Raw genomic sequence first — 17,152 nt, forward strand, 5'->3', positions numbered from 1 at the left:
TTTTATAATTATGCATTGTCTGATACTTTTGCGTGGTTTGCGCGCCGCGCTGTTTTCGGTGCGGAGCCTAGAGCCGCTGAGTGGGCTTTCCAGAGATCACAACAAACCTCTCATAGCTGAAGCCGACTTCATCTGGGCATCTCACTGAGCGAGATGTGGATCCAGTTTACACAGCGACGTAATGAAGTTCACATCAACACTGCGTGGGCGCATGATGACAGGACCGCGATCTAGCGCTTTCCTTTGAACCCGCGCCCCGCTGGGCTATTCAGCCATACGCGCCCTGCTGGGGGGGGGGGGAGATTCTGCCCCCCCCTGTCTAACTTCCGAACCGATGGTCGTAGAAAGACGGGGAAAACGGCAATCGAAAGCTCTCAACAAGGCGGATCTTATGAGCCCAATTTTTTTGCTTAAGTAGGTCAGAGCTCAGGTCAAGGTCAGGTCAAGGGTACAAAATGCAAGTTTCTACAGTATCGGCCTTGCACCGTAGCTGCCGAAGAATGGAATGAGGCTGATTGCCCAAAACGTGTTCTTAGACTACCAAGACAATATTCGTTGCATACAATGTCATTCAAAGGTCAAGGTCAAGGTCAGGTCAGGTCAGGTCAGGTCACCAAAAACAAAATATAGAAAAGGGCATGTGCGACACAGTGTTTTACGGGTCATTTTACTCATAGAATTCAATAGGCACACTCAATAACTGATCTGGACCACTTCTGGATAAATTTCAGGTCGAGGTCAGGTCAAGGTCAGGTCAAGTGAGGTCAAATTTTGAAGTTGGTTGTTAAGGCCTAAAAAGGTGTTTATCTGATGCAGTTTTTCACGGCAAATCGAATGGTGCTATTTTTGTTTCCGTACGAGGTCTAGAACTTCCAAAAAATTCATTTTTTCAAAATTTTTGTGTGTCGTGACGTCATAAAATTTTGAATAACTCCCACATTTTTGATCCGATTCTTCTAAAAATTGGAATGCAGGTGCACATAGAGCAGTTCTCTGACATATATTCCGTTTTTTTTCGATACACTCAAGATTTTGGATTTAATAATTATTTTCCCAAAAAAAGTCAGTTTTTTTTAAAAATTTGGGCCAAAATCCAAAATTTTCAAAAAACCGAGGTAGCCATTTGATAGACAAAGTAGAATCACGTATAACCTTTTTTGTTACGTCTTGATTCCTTTACAAATGAAGATGTTAGCGGCGTTTGAAATTTTGCCGTTTTTGAGGCGAAAATGGCGAACATGACGTCACTAAAACGTCAATTTCTCAAAAATTTTCCGACGGATTTCGCTCAAATTCTCAGGGAATGTGTCAAATTGATGTATGATAAGGTACTGAAAGTTTGACGTCGCTGGTGTAACGCGTTTAGAAGTTATTGGCGAAAAACGGGAGGGGGGCAGATTCTGCCCCCCCCCCAGCGGGGCGCGGGTTAATTTGTATTGCATTTTTAATGGAACGGAATGAAAACCATTGGCATCAACTAGTACTAAAGCAGCAGCGGCGGAACACCTTCAATTAATGGGGCAAAAAATCATGGCAATAAAACATCAGAAGCAATTGCAAAACCTGGACCAACCATAAATAATGTGCGTACCAATGACGTAGATAAACGATAGCGGATACGATTTTTTAGCTCTCTGTAAGATCGCAGCAGGTCGCAGCTATTGTATTTTAATATAGAAGCTTTTGTTAATCGACATGCCACGCACATGCTGCATTTAACCCTTTGATCTGGGCAATGCAGCCGTACTTCTCTAGGAATGCCAGACGTTCTACTTGGCAAAGTAGTCAATGCGCTACGCACCGACAAAAAGGATTTAATATCGTATAGCTCGGCTGACTGCCCCTATGTACTTATTGTCATCGTCGTCGTCGTCGTGGTGCGGACTATACGGCGGACGGCGCTGAATCCGTTTTTGAAGGCTTTGATAGGGTGAATGTAGCCGCGTAGCAGCTCCATAGCTACAGCCCGGCTTCGTCTGTAATATTCTTTGTGCTGCTGCCGGTATTGTTGTAGCAACATTTGCCCTTTACCTCTAACCAGAACGGTGCGTTACAGACGTTCATCGCGTTATATTATACGGAATGCCTGAACATTGCCATGTGTCGTACGGAATGATTATACCAGCATCTACCCTAATTGATCCACCGAACACTATACCTTGCAGCCGTATAACAGTATATTTGATTTCCGCTTGAGTGACCTTTTGTGGCCTGCCGCCTCCTCTCCAGGTCAAAGATCGTGTGGACCAAAGACGGTGACCGTATGACGGGAGGCCGTAAATACCGCCTCAAGGCGAACGGTCAGGTCAGAGTTCGACACGTCGAGTATCATGACGCTGGACGGTACACCTGCATCGGTGAGCTCCTAACATCAGTTAATGACGAGGTCAAATGTGTTCGAACCTTCCTTTGCTTCAAAACTTGTTTTATATCATGCAATGGACAATTGATATCAATGTGTTGATCTTGATGCTGAAGTTTGTCATCAATCCAAATAGCATCAATGTTTATATGGATATTGCCCATTTGCTTTGTTTTGCTTATTACGTATACGTATGTCGTATACGTATGCGTATATGTATACCATTACAACTTAAACCTCCGTCTTAGACTGAGGAAGGACCAGTCCGTTTGCCAGTAGAGCCGTCTTCAGGGTCATCATTAGCACTACTCCAGCATGTTTCGTGGCTCGTAGCATGCCAGTTTGCGGTGTCATTAATCCTGCATACGACGAGCTCGACACATACCTGCCGGTAATTGCCTAAATGGCCGTATTCTTATCAATGCCTTGTTTGACACATCACCACCCATTTGTCACACACATTTTAAATTGGCCGTAAATTGGCCGTACAATTAGACGACCTAATATACCGTAATTATATAAGGCATGTATGCACCTATGCACGGGGCTGTTCCAGCCTTCCATTGACCCACCCCTCCCCATCCCCTTCTTCGATCAGCGGGAGGGGTGACCGCCTCTTTGAACCTGTCGATTCGACCGAGTCCTTTCGACGAGCCACAGTGGGTCAAAGAGAGGCGACTCAGGAGACAGAAGAAGAAAAAACTCCGAGAGGAGCGGCGGCGGAAGAAACAGCGCAAACTCGAACAGAAACTCGGTGAGTAGTCGTAGTTCGTTGCGAAGTGAGTCCAGGGGGAGGATTGACTCGTCGAATTCGTTTTGCTTGTGGGCGCTGCTGACAATCCAAGTTGATTTTAAAAGGCAAATGAGCTTAGAATTGTGATGCATGTTGTAATTAGAAAATATGAGCCTTTGTACGAGTTTTATCTCGTACAGATTAACTGCAGTTATATTTAAGTGTGAGGAATGCTATAAACATCAGCAAAAATAATGGGGACATATTTCTATCAAAGAAGCCTAATCGTTTTAAGTTGCAATTGAGCCTGGTGACAACGTATCGCCACTGACCTCACGGCTTCGTCTGTTTACAGCCGAGGCAGCGGCGGCGGCGCCGCAGTACCCGCCTCATCGGAGAACGGAGATGGAGCTGTCCAACACCATTGAGCAGGTGTCCGAGGGGGGACAGCGCCACTCCGGACCGGTGAGTACCTCGGCAGGGGGGAACGGGTTATCTGGTGGATAGGTGAACAGCTGTCGTGGGTGAACGGGTGTCGGACGGAGGACAGCGCCACTCCGGACAGGTGGGTGCCTCAGGGAGCGACGCACTGTAGGACGGTGCCGGCGGGAATGAGCTGCTCGACAGGTGTAGGGGTTTGAGCCATTAGGCCACTACCATCGAGTATGCGTACATACCTTCTCGAGCTCTACCGATACGATGCATTGCAGGGATATTTTGTCTCTATTTGTAATATCCGGTATCATGAGATGTCATTTATTGAAATCGACATGTGCATTTCAAATAAAATAATTATTTCATTTCAATGATAATTTTGTCGTGGTCTCATTGTTAGTCCCAGCAGTCTATCTTGTTCTATGTTGTGACGTCACTTCTCTCCATCAGGTACCCCCGAGCGGCGAATCACCCGACTCTATGAACGACGTGCGCGTCAAGTTTGTCTCAGACCAGCAGGCGTCCGACAGCGACCAGCCCAAGGTAGGCGTGACGTCACTAAATCGACCCGGGTCGCATGGGGCCCGCTAGGGGTGTCGGCGAAAAGGTCATGAGCCGCGGAGAATGGCTAGCGGCGGCGCTTCGCTGCCTGGCGATTTCAGAGGCATAGCTGAATGAATGGCGGAGGACCAGTAAAGTCAACTTACTGCATAGTCTGCGCTGTCTTTGATCGCCGCTGCTGCTGTCATTTTGTTATTGGATACAGCTGCTGCAGACATGCCGCTTTCAGTGCCGTCGTAACTTCAGCTGCGTTTGGTTAATATGAGCGGCACGGGTGCGGCTGTTATTGTGAGGGCATAATGCTGAGCTAAGATGCATCACGCAAGTGTACAGTCGGAACAGTGGCTCCTGAAAACGAGTACGATGTATTTATCAGTCGTATGAGTTCGAGTATTAGTAGAGACTGCATGATACGCAGTAAGATATCTTCTTCTCGCCCTTATTTCATGCCTCAGACTCGGTTTATGGGACTGCTGAACAGTGGAGCATGATTTTAAGTTGGTTCCTTCTCGCCTCCATGAACGCTCTAATCGCTATCTCAGGACAATTCATTCGCGTATTTTGACTGAAATTATTTCTCCGTTCATTTAAAATTAGAATTATTCAAATATGTTGTGCTCATTGACAGTTGTTTCACTGAGTCGTCAATGACAGTTACGTTAGATGTGACGTTCATTATTTTCCCATGACCTTTGATCGCGCCTTTAGTTTCACTGAGCTGAACTGAATTCTGGTCCTGATGCCGTGTTTTATTTCAATTACTAAAATTGTCATGCGACCTCAGCCACATTGAACCAAACAGCAGTGTTCGGTGCCTCTGGTTGTTCGGACCTCTCATCATCCATCCCCCATACCCCGTGCAGCGTGAAGGGACGGCCGTCCGCGACCTTGAGCTCAAGGCGGGTCAGGTCCGGTCGTCGGCCGGCCGGGTCGAGCCGCACTTTCAGCGGCTGGTCTCGGGTCTTCAGGTGGGTCGGCTGCCCGGCGAGCCCTCTGTCTGTGTACCCTGGCCTGGCCTGGCGCGCGCGCACCCGAATGGTCTGATCGCACCCGCCCGGCCTGGCTGCTGAACCGGACTGAAATGATTTGATGGAGGTAGTTTGTGTGTTCCAGCTTTCCCCACCCTTCCCTGTGAGCTGGAGTGAGTTGGCTTCACTGGAGCTGGCTAGCAGAGGATTTGCTTTGTCTGGAGCGTCATCGTCACCGGATCTGGTTTCCAGCATGATTGTCTACCCTACCCTGCCTTGCCCTGCCTTGCCCTGCCCTGCCCTGCCCTGCCCAATGCGGCACCCTGCCCTTCTCACAACCAGCACCCACTCTCGTTTGCGACAAGGATACGTCAGCTTCCACTCTCCAGTGGCAGAGGAAAGCACTAGAAGACGATAAAGGAGGCTTGTTCAGCACCCCGGTCACGCACGATTGCTGTAGTCCCAAATAGTTTGCCGACCCCGCCTCCAGTCAGCGCCTCGGCTGTATGATTACAAGACGGGCATTCAGAAAGGTGCAATTTTCGTAGAATTCAAATTTTTCCCAATGAAGTAATAGGAAGCAAAGCATACCGTCAAGGAGCGACGTATTTTCATCCATTAGATATCACGTTCGTATCACGCTCATCTGCTATCTGGATATATTGCTTATTCTTCTTCCCTTTATACGGTGTCGGTGTACTAAAAACGGAATGGTGGCATTCATGCGTCTGTTGTTTCATATAAATATATTCTATCCCAGCATTTGATAGAGGCTCAGGCATGTGCATTATGCAATATTTTCATTTACTTTTATACTTGTTCACATTTTATATCGGTGTTGCATGGATTTAAGGATTCCGAAGTCGACTTCATTGTGTTGTGCATTGTGCAACTTTTATTTTGCGTGTTAAGTGGGTGATTTCTTGCTCGTTTTACGATCGAACCTATGTGTTATCTCATCCGTATCACCTCAGAAACTACTCAATCGAACAAAAACGTTTGACGCGTATATGAAGTGAGTGCTAGGCCCGAAAGCAGACTAAGAAACACTTTTTTTTTCTACACTACGAAATAGTCCGCCGCCCGTGAACAGACGACCAGGAGTGTCCACCCACGGTCCCGCACGACCACAGAACCATACGTTAACACCAATGAAACAAAAGTATTCAAGTCGTGACACTCCCTGCTAAGAAAGGAAGAGAACAAAAATGGAAGCAAAAAACCCCGTGCACACAAACAAACAGTGTTATAAATCATGCATACAAGAGGCTGAAAGTAATCAAAGCTAAAAATAGCTTCGACTAGTACTACGATTTTTTTTTATAGCATGCATTCATACCATGGTTAGTTAGTCAGTCATACATTATTACAGGGGCAGGGGGAGCAAGCAGGCTGGTCGTGGTCAGATTCATGCAAGGTTATTTTGCCGCCTCTCGAGCCCGTCCAGCTAAGCAGAGCTTGTTGCTAGACGGGTCTCCAGAGGGCGACAGGAAATGGGCTACTGGACTCGATCTAGCAAAAGGAAAGAAAGAAGAAGAATTAAGTTACATACTTCATTTCAAGTATGCAAATATTTCCAATATTTGTGCAATGACTGTCAAGGGCAGTGCAGATCGCATCATAAGATGCAGAACAGTTCATATGAGACTGTTCAGCTCCTATATTTATCTAAAAAGTGTTTTTTAATCAGCTTCTTTATTACAGCTTTTGAAAGGGGAACATCATTTACGGAACCGAATTGTGGGGGCATTACTTCATTCCACAGTTTAGGTCCTAGAAGAGCAGAAGTGAATAATCTATAATTACGGTTGGAGAAAGGTTGAATCAAATGTTGTATTTGTCGTGTATGATGAGTTGCACCTGCGTGCATTTTGTATATGTCATTAAATATGTTTGGTAATTGATGTGTTATATATTTATGCATAACTAAGAGCATCTGTGACTTTGCAAGATCATTTACTTTCAGTAAATTATATTGTTTGAAGATGGGTTCAGAGCTCTGAGGGGGGTAGACATGTTCAATTAGCCTTATCGCTCGTTTCTGTAGGATGAGTAGTTTATGTAATTGGGAATCATAATTATTCCCCCAGATAATGCAGCAATAGTTCAAGTATGGAAGTATCAAACTGTTGTAAAGAAGAAGTGTAGTATTTTTGTTCAAGAAATATCGCACTCTTGCAATGATTCCGATGTTTCGACTTATTATTTTTGATGTATAATCAATGTGTTTCGAAAATTTAAGCGACTTATCAATAAACACCCCCAGGTATTTAATATGCTCACTTTCCTCGATTGACTGGTTACATAGTTTTACCTCCAGCTTAAAGTTAACAGAGCGTGTACTATAATGTTGTGTGCATGTTTTTGATAAATTTAAGGAGAGAAAGTTAGCGTGAAACCAATCACTAATGAGTGGCAAGGTGACATCTAGCATTTGTTGGAGATCCAAAGTACTTTTATTTTTGAAAATGATTGCTGTGTCATCAGCATAGGATAAACAAATCATATTTTGGCTAATTTGAGGTAGATCATTTATATATATTAGAAAGAGCAAAGGTCCGAGAATTGATCCCTGTGGGACTCCCATGGTGACCGATTTACGCGTTGAGTAATTATTTCTAATTTTGACATATTGTGTTCTATCAGATAAATAGGACGTCATGATCTGAAGTGCTTTTTGTCTTACACCATATCTATGTAGTTTCGCTAAGAGTATATCAATATTAACAGTATCAAATGCCTTACGTATATCCAGAAACACGCCCAATGCAAATTCTCCCTCCTCAAAGGCCTTCGTAATAATCTCCTGAAGAAGCAGAATGGGCATATAGGTTGTTTTATTCTTTTGAAATCCAAATTGATGTTCGTGAATAATGTCATTTTCAATAATGAAGTCCATTAGTCTACTGTATATAATTTTTTCAAGCACTTTCGACATAAACGGCAATATACTAATTGGTCTATAATTATTTGCCAGGCGATTATTACCTCCCTTGAAGATAGGCTTTATAACAGCTATTTTCAAGGCAGAGGGAAACGTTCCAGTGTCCAAGCATTTATTGTAAAAATGCAGAAGATGCTTGACTATCGTTTTATATGATTGTTTGAATATTTTGGAATTGATGTTATCAATCCCCGCACCCACGTTTTTTAAATTCTCGATTATTGTTTCTAGTTCATGCTCATTTGTAGGGTCTAAATGCATTTCATTTTCCGAGTTAGGTATTAGCTGAAGAGGATCTCTTGAAGAGGGCGGAATGTGCTTTCGTAAATTTTCGCCAATTTCTGTAAAGAAAACGTTGAAGTGGTCAGCTATATCCTCATCACCTGAAATAGTGTCACCATTAGTATCGTTCAGACTTGTGGGTATGTCATCCGTATTTTGTTTCGTGTTTATTAGATGTTGTATTGTTTTCCATGTATCTTTTGAGCTGTTCGAGTGCCTGTCGAATTCGCGTGAATAATACCTCTTTTTTGCAGACCTTATTACATTTATAAGGATGTTTTTGTATTCATTATACTTAGTTACGTTCTCCCGTGAAGGCCTTCGCAGTTTCTCTTTAAATAGTTGATGCTTGTGCGAGATTGACTGCAATATGGCGGGAGATACCCATGGCATTCTCGGAGCATGCTTTCTGGACGTATTTTTACTGTAGGAGAACCGTGCAATGCCTTCATTGTAAGCATTGATAAGAATATTAGCCATGATCTCGGGGCACGATTCGCTTTCAAAATTTTGAAGTTTAATACGAAGAAATTCATTGAACTCATTTATCTTTTTAAAGTCAAAGATTTGTGTCTTAGCTATATTCTCTTTATTGTAGTCAACAGTGCGGGGATTAAGATTAAATGATGTGTAAATGGGGAAATGGTCAGAGATATCACTCATAATGATACCAGAGTGTGCCACCCTTGACAGGTCATTGCAAAATATGTTGTCTATCAATGTTGAGGATGAGTCCGTCAACCTGGTCGTTTTAGATATAGTAGGAAAAAAGCCATGAGACAACTGAGTAGTGAAGAATACCTGAGATTGTGCACATGTTTCAATAGCAAAGAGGTCAAAGTTAAAGTCTCCAGTGATAAAGGTGATCCTATTCAATTTGCAGAGCCAGATAAGGCATTGCTCTAGCTCACTGTTGAATTTATTCTTGTCTGAATTCGGAGATCGATATATTTGACATATTATTATATTTGACGCATTATTAAATTTGATATTAGCACATGCTACTTCTGCAGTGGTAAAGCTGGGGCATTGTAAAGTTTCAGGTTGCAGACGATTATCTATGTATATTGCTGAGCCACCCCCAATGCCATCGAGTCTTTCACAAAATATGGCATGATAGCCGGGTATATTGTAATTATTTTGAATCGATTTTGAAACCCAAGTTTCTGATATAGAGATTATGTGCCAGAAAATTTCGGTTTCTTTTAACAGGCAGCAGATATCATCAAGTTTGTTGACAATAGAGCGTGCATTAAGATGAAGAATGTTGAATTTAGTTGAATCATTTGTGATGATGTGACGAGTTTCACCTGGCATATGAAAGGTGCAATTATTTCTAACTTTGTCAAACGTATGATGCGGCAGATCATACACATCACCAGGGGTTGACGGGAAGGGATCAAATAGTTTTTCTTCAAAAGCGTTTGTCATACAAATGATCTGTTGGAGTAGGAAGCGAAAGTAAAGTTAAGGGGTTAAGTAACTGTAAGAGTAAACCAGTACAAGACTGGGTTCAGAGAAGGAGATTTAATAGTTTATTAAAGACGTTTTAAAGACCAGATCGCGGTGGCAGGCGCAGAGAGCCTGCTATCCGACCCCGACGCCCTACAGCGGCAAACAGCACCCCGGCGCCCGCCACACAACGATCGCAGGGCCAGGCCAAGGCCAGGGCAAGCTTAAACAATTTAATTTGGTTAGGCAAGTTGATTTGGTAGGCAAGTTATTTTAGTTAGGTAGGAGAGGTATGAAAGGTAGGTGGTATGTAAGGAGAGGTATGAAAGATTAATGATCAAGAGTGGTATGAATCGAGAGCCTGGTCCGATATATAACGCAATTACTGAAGCGTGTGATACTCCAGCGCACACAGCGACATCTATATGAAAATGGTTTCTGTTGCTGACAGTAGATGTCGCAAGTGGACTGACTGGACTGCGTCCCAGGCCCCAGCCCCAAGAAAAGATGGAAAATATTGAATAAGGAAGGATAACAGACAAGTTGTGAGTATGTTATATGTTTGTAGGTGTTATGTGAGGCATGTGAGGCAAGTGAGGCATGTGTTCATGCATAATGTATGGAAGGTATAAATGACAGATATATCAATCAGGCATCCACCCATGAATCCACATGAATATCTAGTATATCATTGTATGTTGTACATATTGAGTGCTACACATGAAATGCACAGAAGGAACACAATGTGAATGTGCATCTGCAACCATTTTGACCACATTTGAAGTTATGCAACCATAACGATACCCAATGAGTGTAGAACAAAAGTATGTTGCTTTGAGATTAACCTCACATCAGTCACACAAGGCACTCAAGCATACAATAAAAAGACCCATGGGCCTAGCATGTCACCATGCCATTCATTACTAAAAGTCAGCCAGCGGCGTGCTGGAACTGGGCGTTTTCACGCTCATTCACACAATAAAACAGCCTGTTACCAGGCAAGGTGCCAGCATTCATACATAAAACCACCTGTCTCCAGGTGAGAGGCTGCCAGTAGGCAATAATCACATCACCACAAGACAACTGCTCACACTATTGGGCATGTTGTAGGTTAGGTTGCCTCATGTGACACACTACAATATTCTACAAATGAAAGAGAGTTTCATTAGCATGAATCAACTAGACATATGAACACAGTGGGATGAGCCTAAACCAATACATCAGCATTTATTATGTGCTATTGTACTGTTATGCAGTAAATTATGCAATATGTCAATTATTGATAGACATGTATATATTTGTGCATGTATTACATATGTAATTTGTATGTAGTGTTAAACTGTACTCAAAGCCAATTCAGTTGACATTAAAAATGTCTCGTAGGCAGACCTTTGCTTAGCACAAGTAGTGCAAAACCAGCTTACTTTCAAGAGCAAGGGCCCAGGACACAGCCCAGTCCAATCATTATTTTACAGTGTGTTAGAGTGGAAATAAACTACTTCTGAGTAAATATGCAAGATATTCATAGGTAATTAATTTAAGGAAATGATAGCAGAATGATCCTTTTACTTGATGTCTGACATCTGAAATACAAGCTATTTCTAGGTGTCTCACCTGATTTTCTTTCTTTAGTACCTAGTCCTTAGCTGTTGTTGCTGGTGTTTCTAGTCACGCGCTTGTCCTTTTTGTTGCCCTTGTGCACAGTCAGGCTCTCGATATCCTCCGCTTTGTTCAGGACCAGGCCAGCAGGGATGCTCTCAAGGGTTTGGGACACCAGGAATCTGCCATGGGAAGCATCACGTCTGCCTCCAGTGAAGGAGAGAGCCGGAGCCTCACGCATGGCTTGGATGATCTCATCACGGCTGTAGGATGGCTGGATCCTGGCATACCGCTTATCCCTCGAGTCCCTAGCCAGGATGATCCCATTTTTAGTGTGATAGTTCACTACGTGATCATTGTCTCGCTTCATGTCGGACAGTACTTTGACCTGCCTGGCACGCCTATCAGTTAGGTTTTCATGGATGACTACACTAGCGCCCTCAGTCTGGTTGAATTTTGCTTGGTACACCTTCTCCCTGTCGTCCATGTCCTGAAACTTTACAATTACTCTTTTTTTGTTCTTCAGGCGATGGCATGCCACAACTCCACCTTTGACATCTACTTTAAGTTTCTCTTTCATCACACCCAGTGCCATGGCTCTAGTCTCCTCAGTTGTTTCATCCTTTTTCGGTTCAGGGATGGCATCCCCACTCAGGATCAGACACGACTTCCTAGAATACTGTTCCACCTCGTCCACAGAGTCCTCTAAAATTTTGACTGCCTTACGAAGATGAAGATTTTCTTTTTTGAGTTGCTCAGTCTCAGCTTTAAGTTCAGTGATTTGCTTTTTAACACCTTCCAGCTCCTTACCAACGGCCGCAGCCACTAGAGCCTTTATCTCCTCAGGTCCCATCTCCCTCTATGAACCCAGAAAATCAGTTAACTAGAAAAGGAAAACGAACTGAATCAAAAACGACCAACAAAATATTATAAATTAAGTGAAAAACTACTAGTAACTACTCAAAAAGGCACAAAAAAAAAACACCAAAAGCACCCAAGCACAAAACGCGCAGTAAACGCCGCCGTAGCTAACACCTCCGAACTCGACCAAGGCCAGGAACGAAGTGAAGGAACTGTGTGTACTCATTGTGTACTTGTCTCGTATTCATTCACCGGGACCTGGCTGACTGATAGCTGCATCTCTGACTGTCTCCCAAAACTGCTATACGTCAGTGACATCGTGACAACTCTCGGCAGCTACCACTTAGCGTCATAATTCGACCTCTGTCTGCTGTGCCAACTAACTTTCGCACTGGGCTGTTTCAGGGTCTGGTGCTGGGTAGCGGCAGGAGCCGACAGCGCTCGCGCTGGAGCAGAAAATCGACCACCACCACGAGCACCACTCCTGGCACCACGCAAAGCACCACCACCACCACCGCTGCTGCCGCCTCATCCGCCGCTTTCGACACCGTCTCTGACGCCCCCGCCGACACCGAAGGCGACGGTGCTGCCACCGTGCGGGAGGGAGACAGTACAGATGGCACTGTGGTCGCCGCCCCGGCGCCCATGGCGGAGGGACCGGAGGGCACGGGTGGCGCCGGGGAGGCGACGGATTCCTCGCACGGCCTGGACGAGGGGGTGATCGAGGTCCTCGGTAAAGGTGAGAGTGCGCTCTGGCTGCTGATAGATAACCTGTTATGATGCCTGAATGCAAGACGGTCGTCGATCGATGAAAAGGAGCGGTTTTAATGAAAGGGTGGTGCACTTGACCTTGTATATCTATAAAACGATGTTATATTCAGGTCTATTCATTTCATTTATGGGATGCATGCCTAGTACCTTAAGTTTATTTGCTTCCTAACTCGAATCGAAAGATTGCACCTCTGCACCACATTTTATCACATCAAACCCCACCTCTAAGCAGGAGGCACTTTGCCACGCCAGTTCACCTGACCTCCCCTCAACCTCACTGAGGTCTTTGAGGTCTTTGAGGTCTCAAATTGACTCCCCACGCTCCCTCCGGCAGGCGACCCGTCCGAGGTGCGTTTCGAGTGGCTCATCACCGACTGGTCTCCGTGCTCTCGCACCTGCGGCGGTAGCGGCTACGAGCTGCGGGCCACCCAGTGCCTGGTCAAGCTGAACAACACGACTCGTACCGTGTCAGCTGCCCTGTGTGAGGACAAAGGTCTGCCCAGCCCGCGCTCGGTGCGGCCGTGCGGCCAGATGCCCTGTCCCAGCTGGCATGTCGGCGAGTGGAGGTCGTGCCGCCGCTCGCGCTGCGTCCAGTGGAACTATGGTGAGAGAGGGGAGGAGAGGGGGACTCTGGAGTGGTGAGAGGCTTGTCCGGGGGACACTGGGACGGGGGAAGGATTGGGGCAGAAATTGAGCTCTTATAGGTAGCATATTGAAGTGGAGTATGCGTCCAGCATATTGTTCAATCCCTGACCTGCCCAGACACAAAGATTATGTTTGTTTCGAACCTTCTACGACAGTGTCTTACCTGTATTGCTTATTATGTACTTTTCGGATACGTAGCTCACTAGTGAATCGTCACTTGATCTTGCATCTTCCGATACTATCAACTGTTTCACCAAACACGGACTCATTCCTCCCCTCCTTTTGTCTCGTTCACAGCGATGCAGAGACGGAAGATCAGCTGCCGGCTCCCGAACGGCACGACGGTCCACCCGCGACTGTGCGACCGTCGCCAGCGGCCCGACGGCCGCCAGGAGTGCTACAACGACCGGTGTCGCGGCGTGTGGCGCGTCGAGCCGTGGTCCGAGTGTTCGGCCCGCTGCGGATCGGCTGGCTACCAGACCCGCATCCTGCGCTGTGTCTGGTCCGGCACCAACAAACCGGCGGGGAACACGTGCCGCGACCAGCCCCGGCCGCTGGTCTACAAGCCCTGTGTCGGCCCTACGTGCCCCCCGGGTGAGTATGGGGGATGGTGCGGGGAGGGAGGCGATTGGGTTGGTGGGTAAATTTGTGTGTGATTCGCTTGCTTGTGTGGGATCGGTGTGTGTGTAGTTTTGCCCACTGCACAGCACTGGTCGTGTGTTGGGCTGTGGTGAACTGGGTTGTCCGTTGGTGTGCCACGTATTGTGCCGAATTTTCTGTCAGGGTTGTCTGCATTTGTCTTGTCTTTATCCAGCGTTTGGACCGGGCGTGCAGTCCGTTTTATCCTCAGGGCGAACACTCAACAAGCACCGTAATTCGTGTGTTGTTACTTGTTAGCTAGCGTGGCATGTCACCCTGCACCGGTTGTCTCACCCTCTCACGGGGCACGCTCACCTCTGTCTCACAGTAGCTCACTCTGCCTCGCCCTCCCGTCGCCTCGGCGCTCTCTCTGCCCTCCTGACGCTCTCGCCTCTAACCCTCGGCGTCATCTGTAGCCACTCATTCATGTGAGTGCTAGGGACGTAGCCAGGATAGCCCCCGCCCCCGAACACCAAAACTTTGACCTCATGGAACTGGAAGCCTTGCACCTGCCACCATTGTGACCTCATTGTGCTAAACAGTATCAGTTGACAGCGAAGACAACACGATACTTTTCAACCATAATTGCATTACAATGTTTATTTCCAATGTGAAGACGCATTTGAGTAACGAAATTGCAAAAAAATACCACGACTCCCTACTCGAGTTTTTCCTCGTCGCGCTAGTAGAGTAATTCTGGCTACGTGTCTGGCGCGTGTGGGTGTACCCTGAGCTACTCCGCACGCCTCCTATCGTCCCGCCCGCTGCCGCCGCCGCCGCCTGCCACCCGCTGAATGTTTGCCGTGTTGTTTTTCCAGTGCAGGAGTCTCCCGGGGACCCTTCTGGCAGCATAGCGCATGATGAACGCGATGATGGTACGTGATTTTATTTGGATATTTTGCCGAAAAGAGTGAGTGGTACGGCAGCCGTGGGCATTTCGGAATGCCCGGCGTGAGATGTCTTTCAATGTTTTGCTCATCTTATGAGTGAGCACTGAGATCTTATGAAATTAGGAGCAAAACTGAATCATTCGCTATGGTTGGGCGCATTGGCTTGATGTGAAGACTAGTAGCTACGTGATTCATTCTTACAACTTCGTCTTGTATGTAGTTCGGCAGCTGACCATTTCGCAATGGCATCACTTCTCACTGCGCATCTAAAAGCAGTTGAGCCGCTTTGACTGATGACGCTGTTGACCTGGCCAGTGAGAGTGACCGACCCTTCGATCATCACCGACACCCGTTCTGTTGGCAGGGAGTGGCTGTCGAGACCTCAAGAACTTCTGCTCGCGCGCCCGGCGGCTGTCGCTCTGCTCAATGCAGGACATCCGCAGCGACTGCTGCCGCACGTGTTTGGACGTCGGTTGAGACGCGGCTGCCACCTGTCGGCCGGACGGGGAACTAGCCGACGGCGCGGCGCCCCTCTCGGGCGCGGCCTGCCTGATCTCAGCCGGCCCGCCGCCGCCGGCGCTGGCGCCGCTCCTGGCGCCGCTGCTGACGCCGCTACTGGCGCACGGCGGCGGCTGACCCTCGGCAGTGGCAGGCGGGTCGGCTTCGGCCCCTCTACCCGGTGGGAACGACAGCGTGGCAGCCGTGAGCTGCGGACTCGTGTGGGAGCGTGTGAAAGTGCGTGACTAGGGCAGCTGGTCCTCTGCGGCCGAGGACGCCTCTTGTCGGCGGCCTGGCCCGCTCTCGTGATACCAATGGACTATTATTACCTTATTTATGTTGTGACGCGGTATCCGAACCGCGCGGGCCGCCTCCTCAGTCTCATTAATGTGTATCCCGCCGTGGGGCCGCACGTCGTGCGAGCTTTTCAGTGTTTGTGTACATACAGGATAGTTGGCCCGCGGACCGCGTGGTGGCAGCACCGTCTCTCCGCCAGACGGCGCTCATCCGCTTTATTCCTGCCGCTTCGCCAGTGTAGGTCTTCCAGCCAACGGCGGCGCTTTGAACGGGCGCCAGCTGAGAGGTCGGGGGACGCTGTTGTTGAGAGGAGTACCGTGTTGTGTCGCGCCGGTTGTGTGTATTGTGATGGCCTGGCCGGGGCTGGTGCGGCAGGGCAGGGCGCTGGCCGGTCGGGTGCTAGCCCTCGCTGTCAAGACATTGTGCCATACTTACTGTGTACCGGTTCGATGTTATTTTTCGAGTCGTGCGTTCGAACTGTTGAATGGGTAGAAATGCTTATAAATCGCATCTACTAATGACGTGTCTTTGTTGATGGTCTCGTGTCAAAGAATATCGAGATGGGAGAGGATCGGAGCCAGCAAAAGTGCACTGGTGCTCTGCGGTTGAACGACAAAATCCCCAGTGACTTTCAAGTTTCAATGAGTTGGAAAGCTCATGGGGAAAACCAGAACCTTCCGGTCAGGATGAGCACAAATCGGTATCTTATGTGAACTCGAGGATCTGGCTTCCGGGCATATCCTCCAGGCTCCAAGTAGTTTACAGCACCTACACCAATTCGGCAGCTGAGCCTGAAGGTAGTCTCGATGTGGCAGGACAATTCTCGACATCTAAAACGGTTTCGACAACCCAGTGCAATATGTGACTGCATAGTGTATAGAAGCCGCACTGAATTGCGGACGGCGGTTATCGACTGAAGAACTACCATCTAGCATGCCTATCGGTTCCGCACGCTCTCGAGTCTCGAAAGACGTTCACCCAACATCCCATCATCCACACATCACAGCGACAGTCCCCGGTTCATCGCCCAAAGCCGGTTGCATGCAATACAGTTTTATTTTGTCGAATGTTTGCATCACACGCGGGACACCTCCGACGCCGTGTCATCCCTGCTCGCCGTGGGGGAGCGGCCAGCCGGGCAGCCGCCAGGCAAAACTGAGTGCAGCGCCATCTCTCAACGAGAAAATCAACTTCGGTTACCAGCGCCCGCCGCTG

The 17,152-nt window shown here is 47.3% G+C and overlaps 1 protein-coding gene across 1 annotated transcript in view; it reads left to right on the forward strand.

Moving 5' to 3' along the window:
* The window catches only part of LOC122394286 (protein madd-4-like), an 89,162-nt gene extending 72,707 nt beyond the window's left edge, over nt 1-16,455 (forward strand). The window contains exons 17-26 of the mRNA XM_043391043.1: nt 2,230-2,357; nt 2,961-3,116; nt 3,451-3,560; nt 3,981-4,073; nt 4,955-5,059; nt 12,603-12,936; nt 13,303-13,572; nt 13,911-14,207; nt 15,071-15,127; nt 15,507-16,455. Coding sequence (XP_043246978.1) covers nt 2,230-2,357; nt 2,961-3,116; nt 3,451-3,560; nt 3,981-4,073; nt 4,955-5,059; nt 12,603-12,936; nt 13,303-13,572; nt 13,911-14,207; nt 15,071-15,127; nt 15,507-15,619 — 1,663 coding nt within the window. The 3' untranslated portion in view covers nt 15,620-16,455. The remainder of the gene's footprint in view (nt 1-2,229; nt 2,358-2,960; nt 3,117-3,450; nt 3,561-3,980; nt 4,074-4,954; nt 5,060-12,602; nt 12,937-13,302; nt 13,573-13,910; nt 14,208-15,070; nt 15,128-15,506) is intronic.
* The last annotated feature ends 697 nt before the right edge of the window (nt 16,456-17,152 follow it).

This window comes from Amphibalanus amphitrite, unplaced genomic scaffold (genome assembly GCF_019059575.1).
Source record: "Amphibalanus amphitrite isolate SeventyFive unplaced genomic scaffold, NRLGWU_Aamphi_draft 000583F_arrow, whole genome shotgun sequence".
In the NCBI taxonomy this organism is placed as follows: Eukaryota; Metazoa; Arthropoda; class Thecostraca; order Balanomorpha; family Balanidae; genus Amphibalanus; species Amphibalanus amphitrite.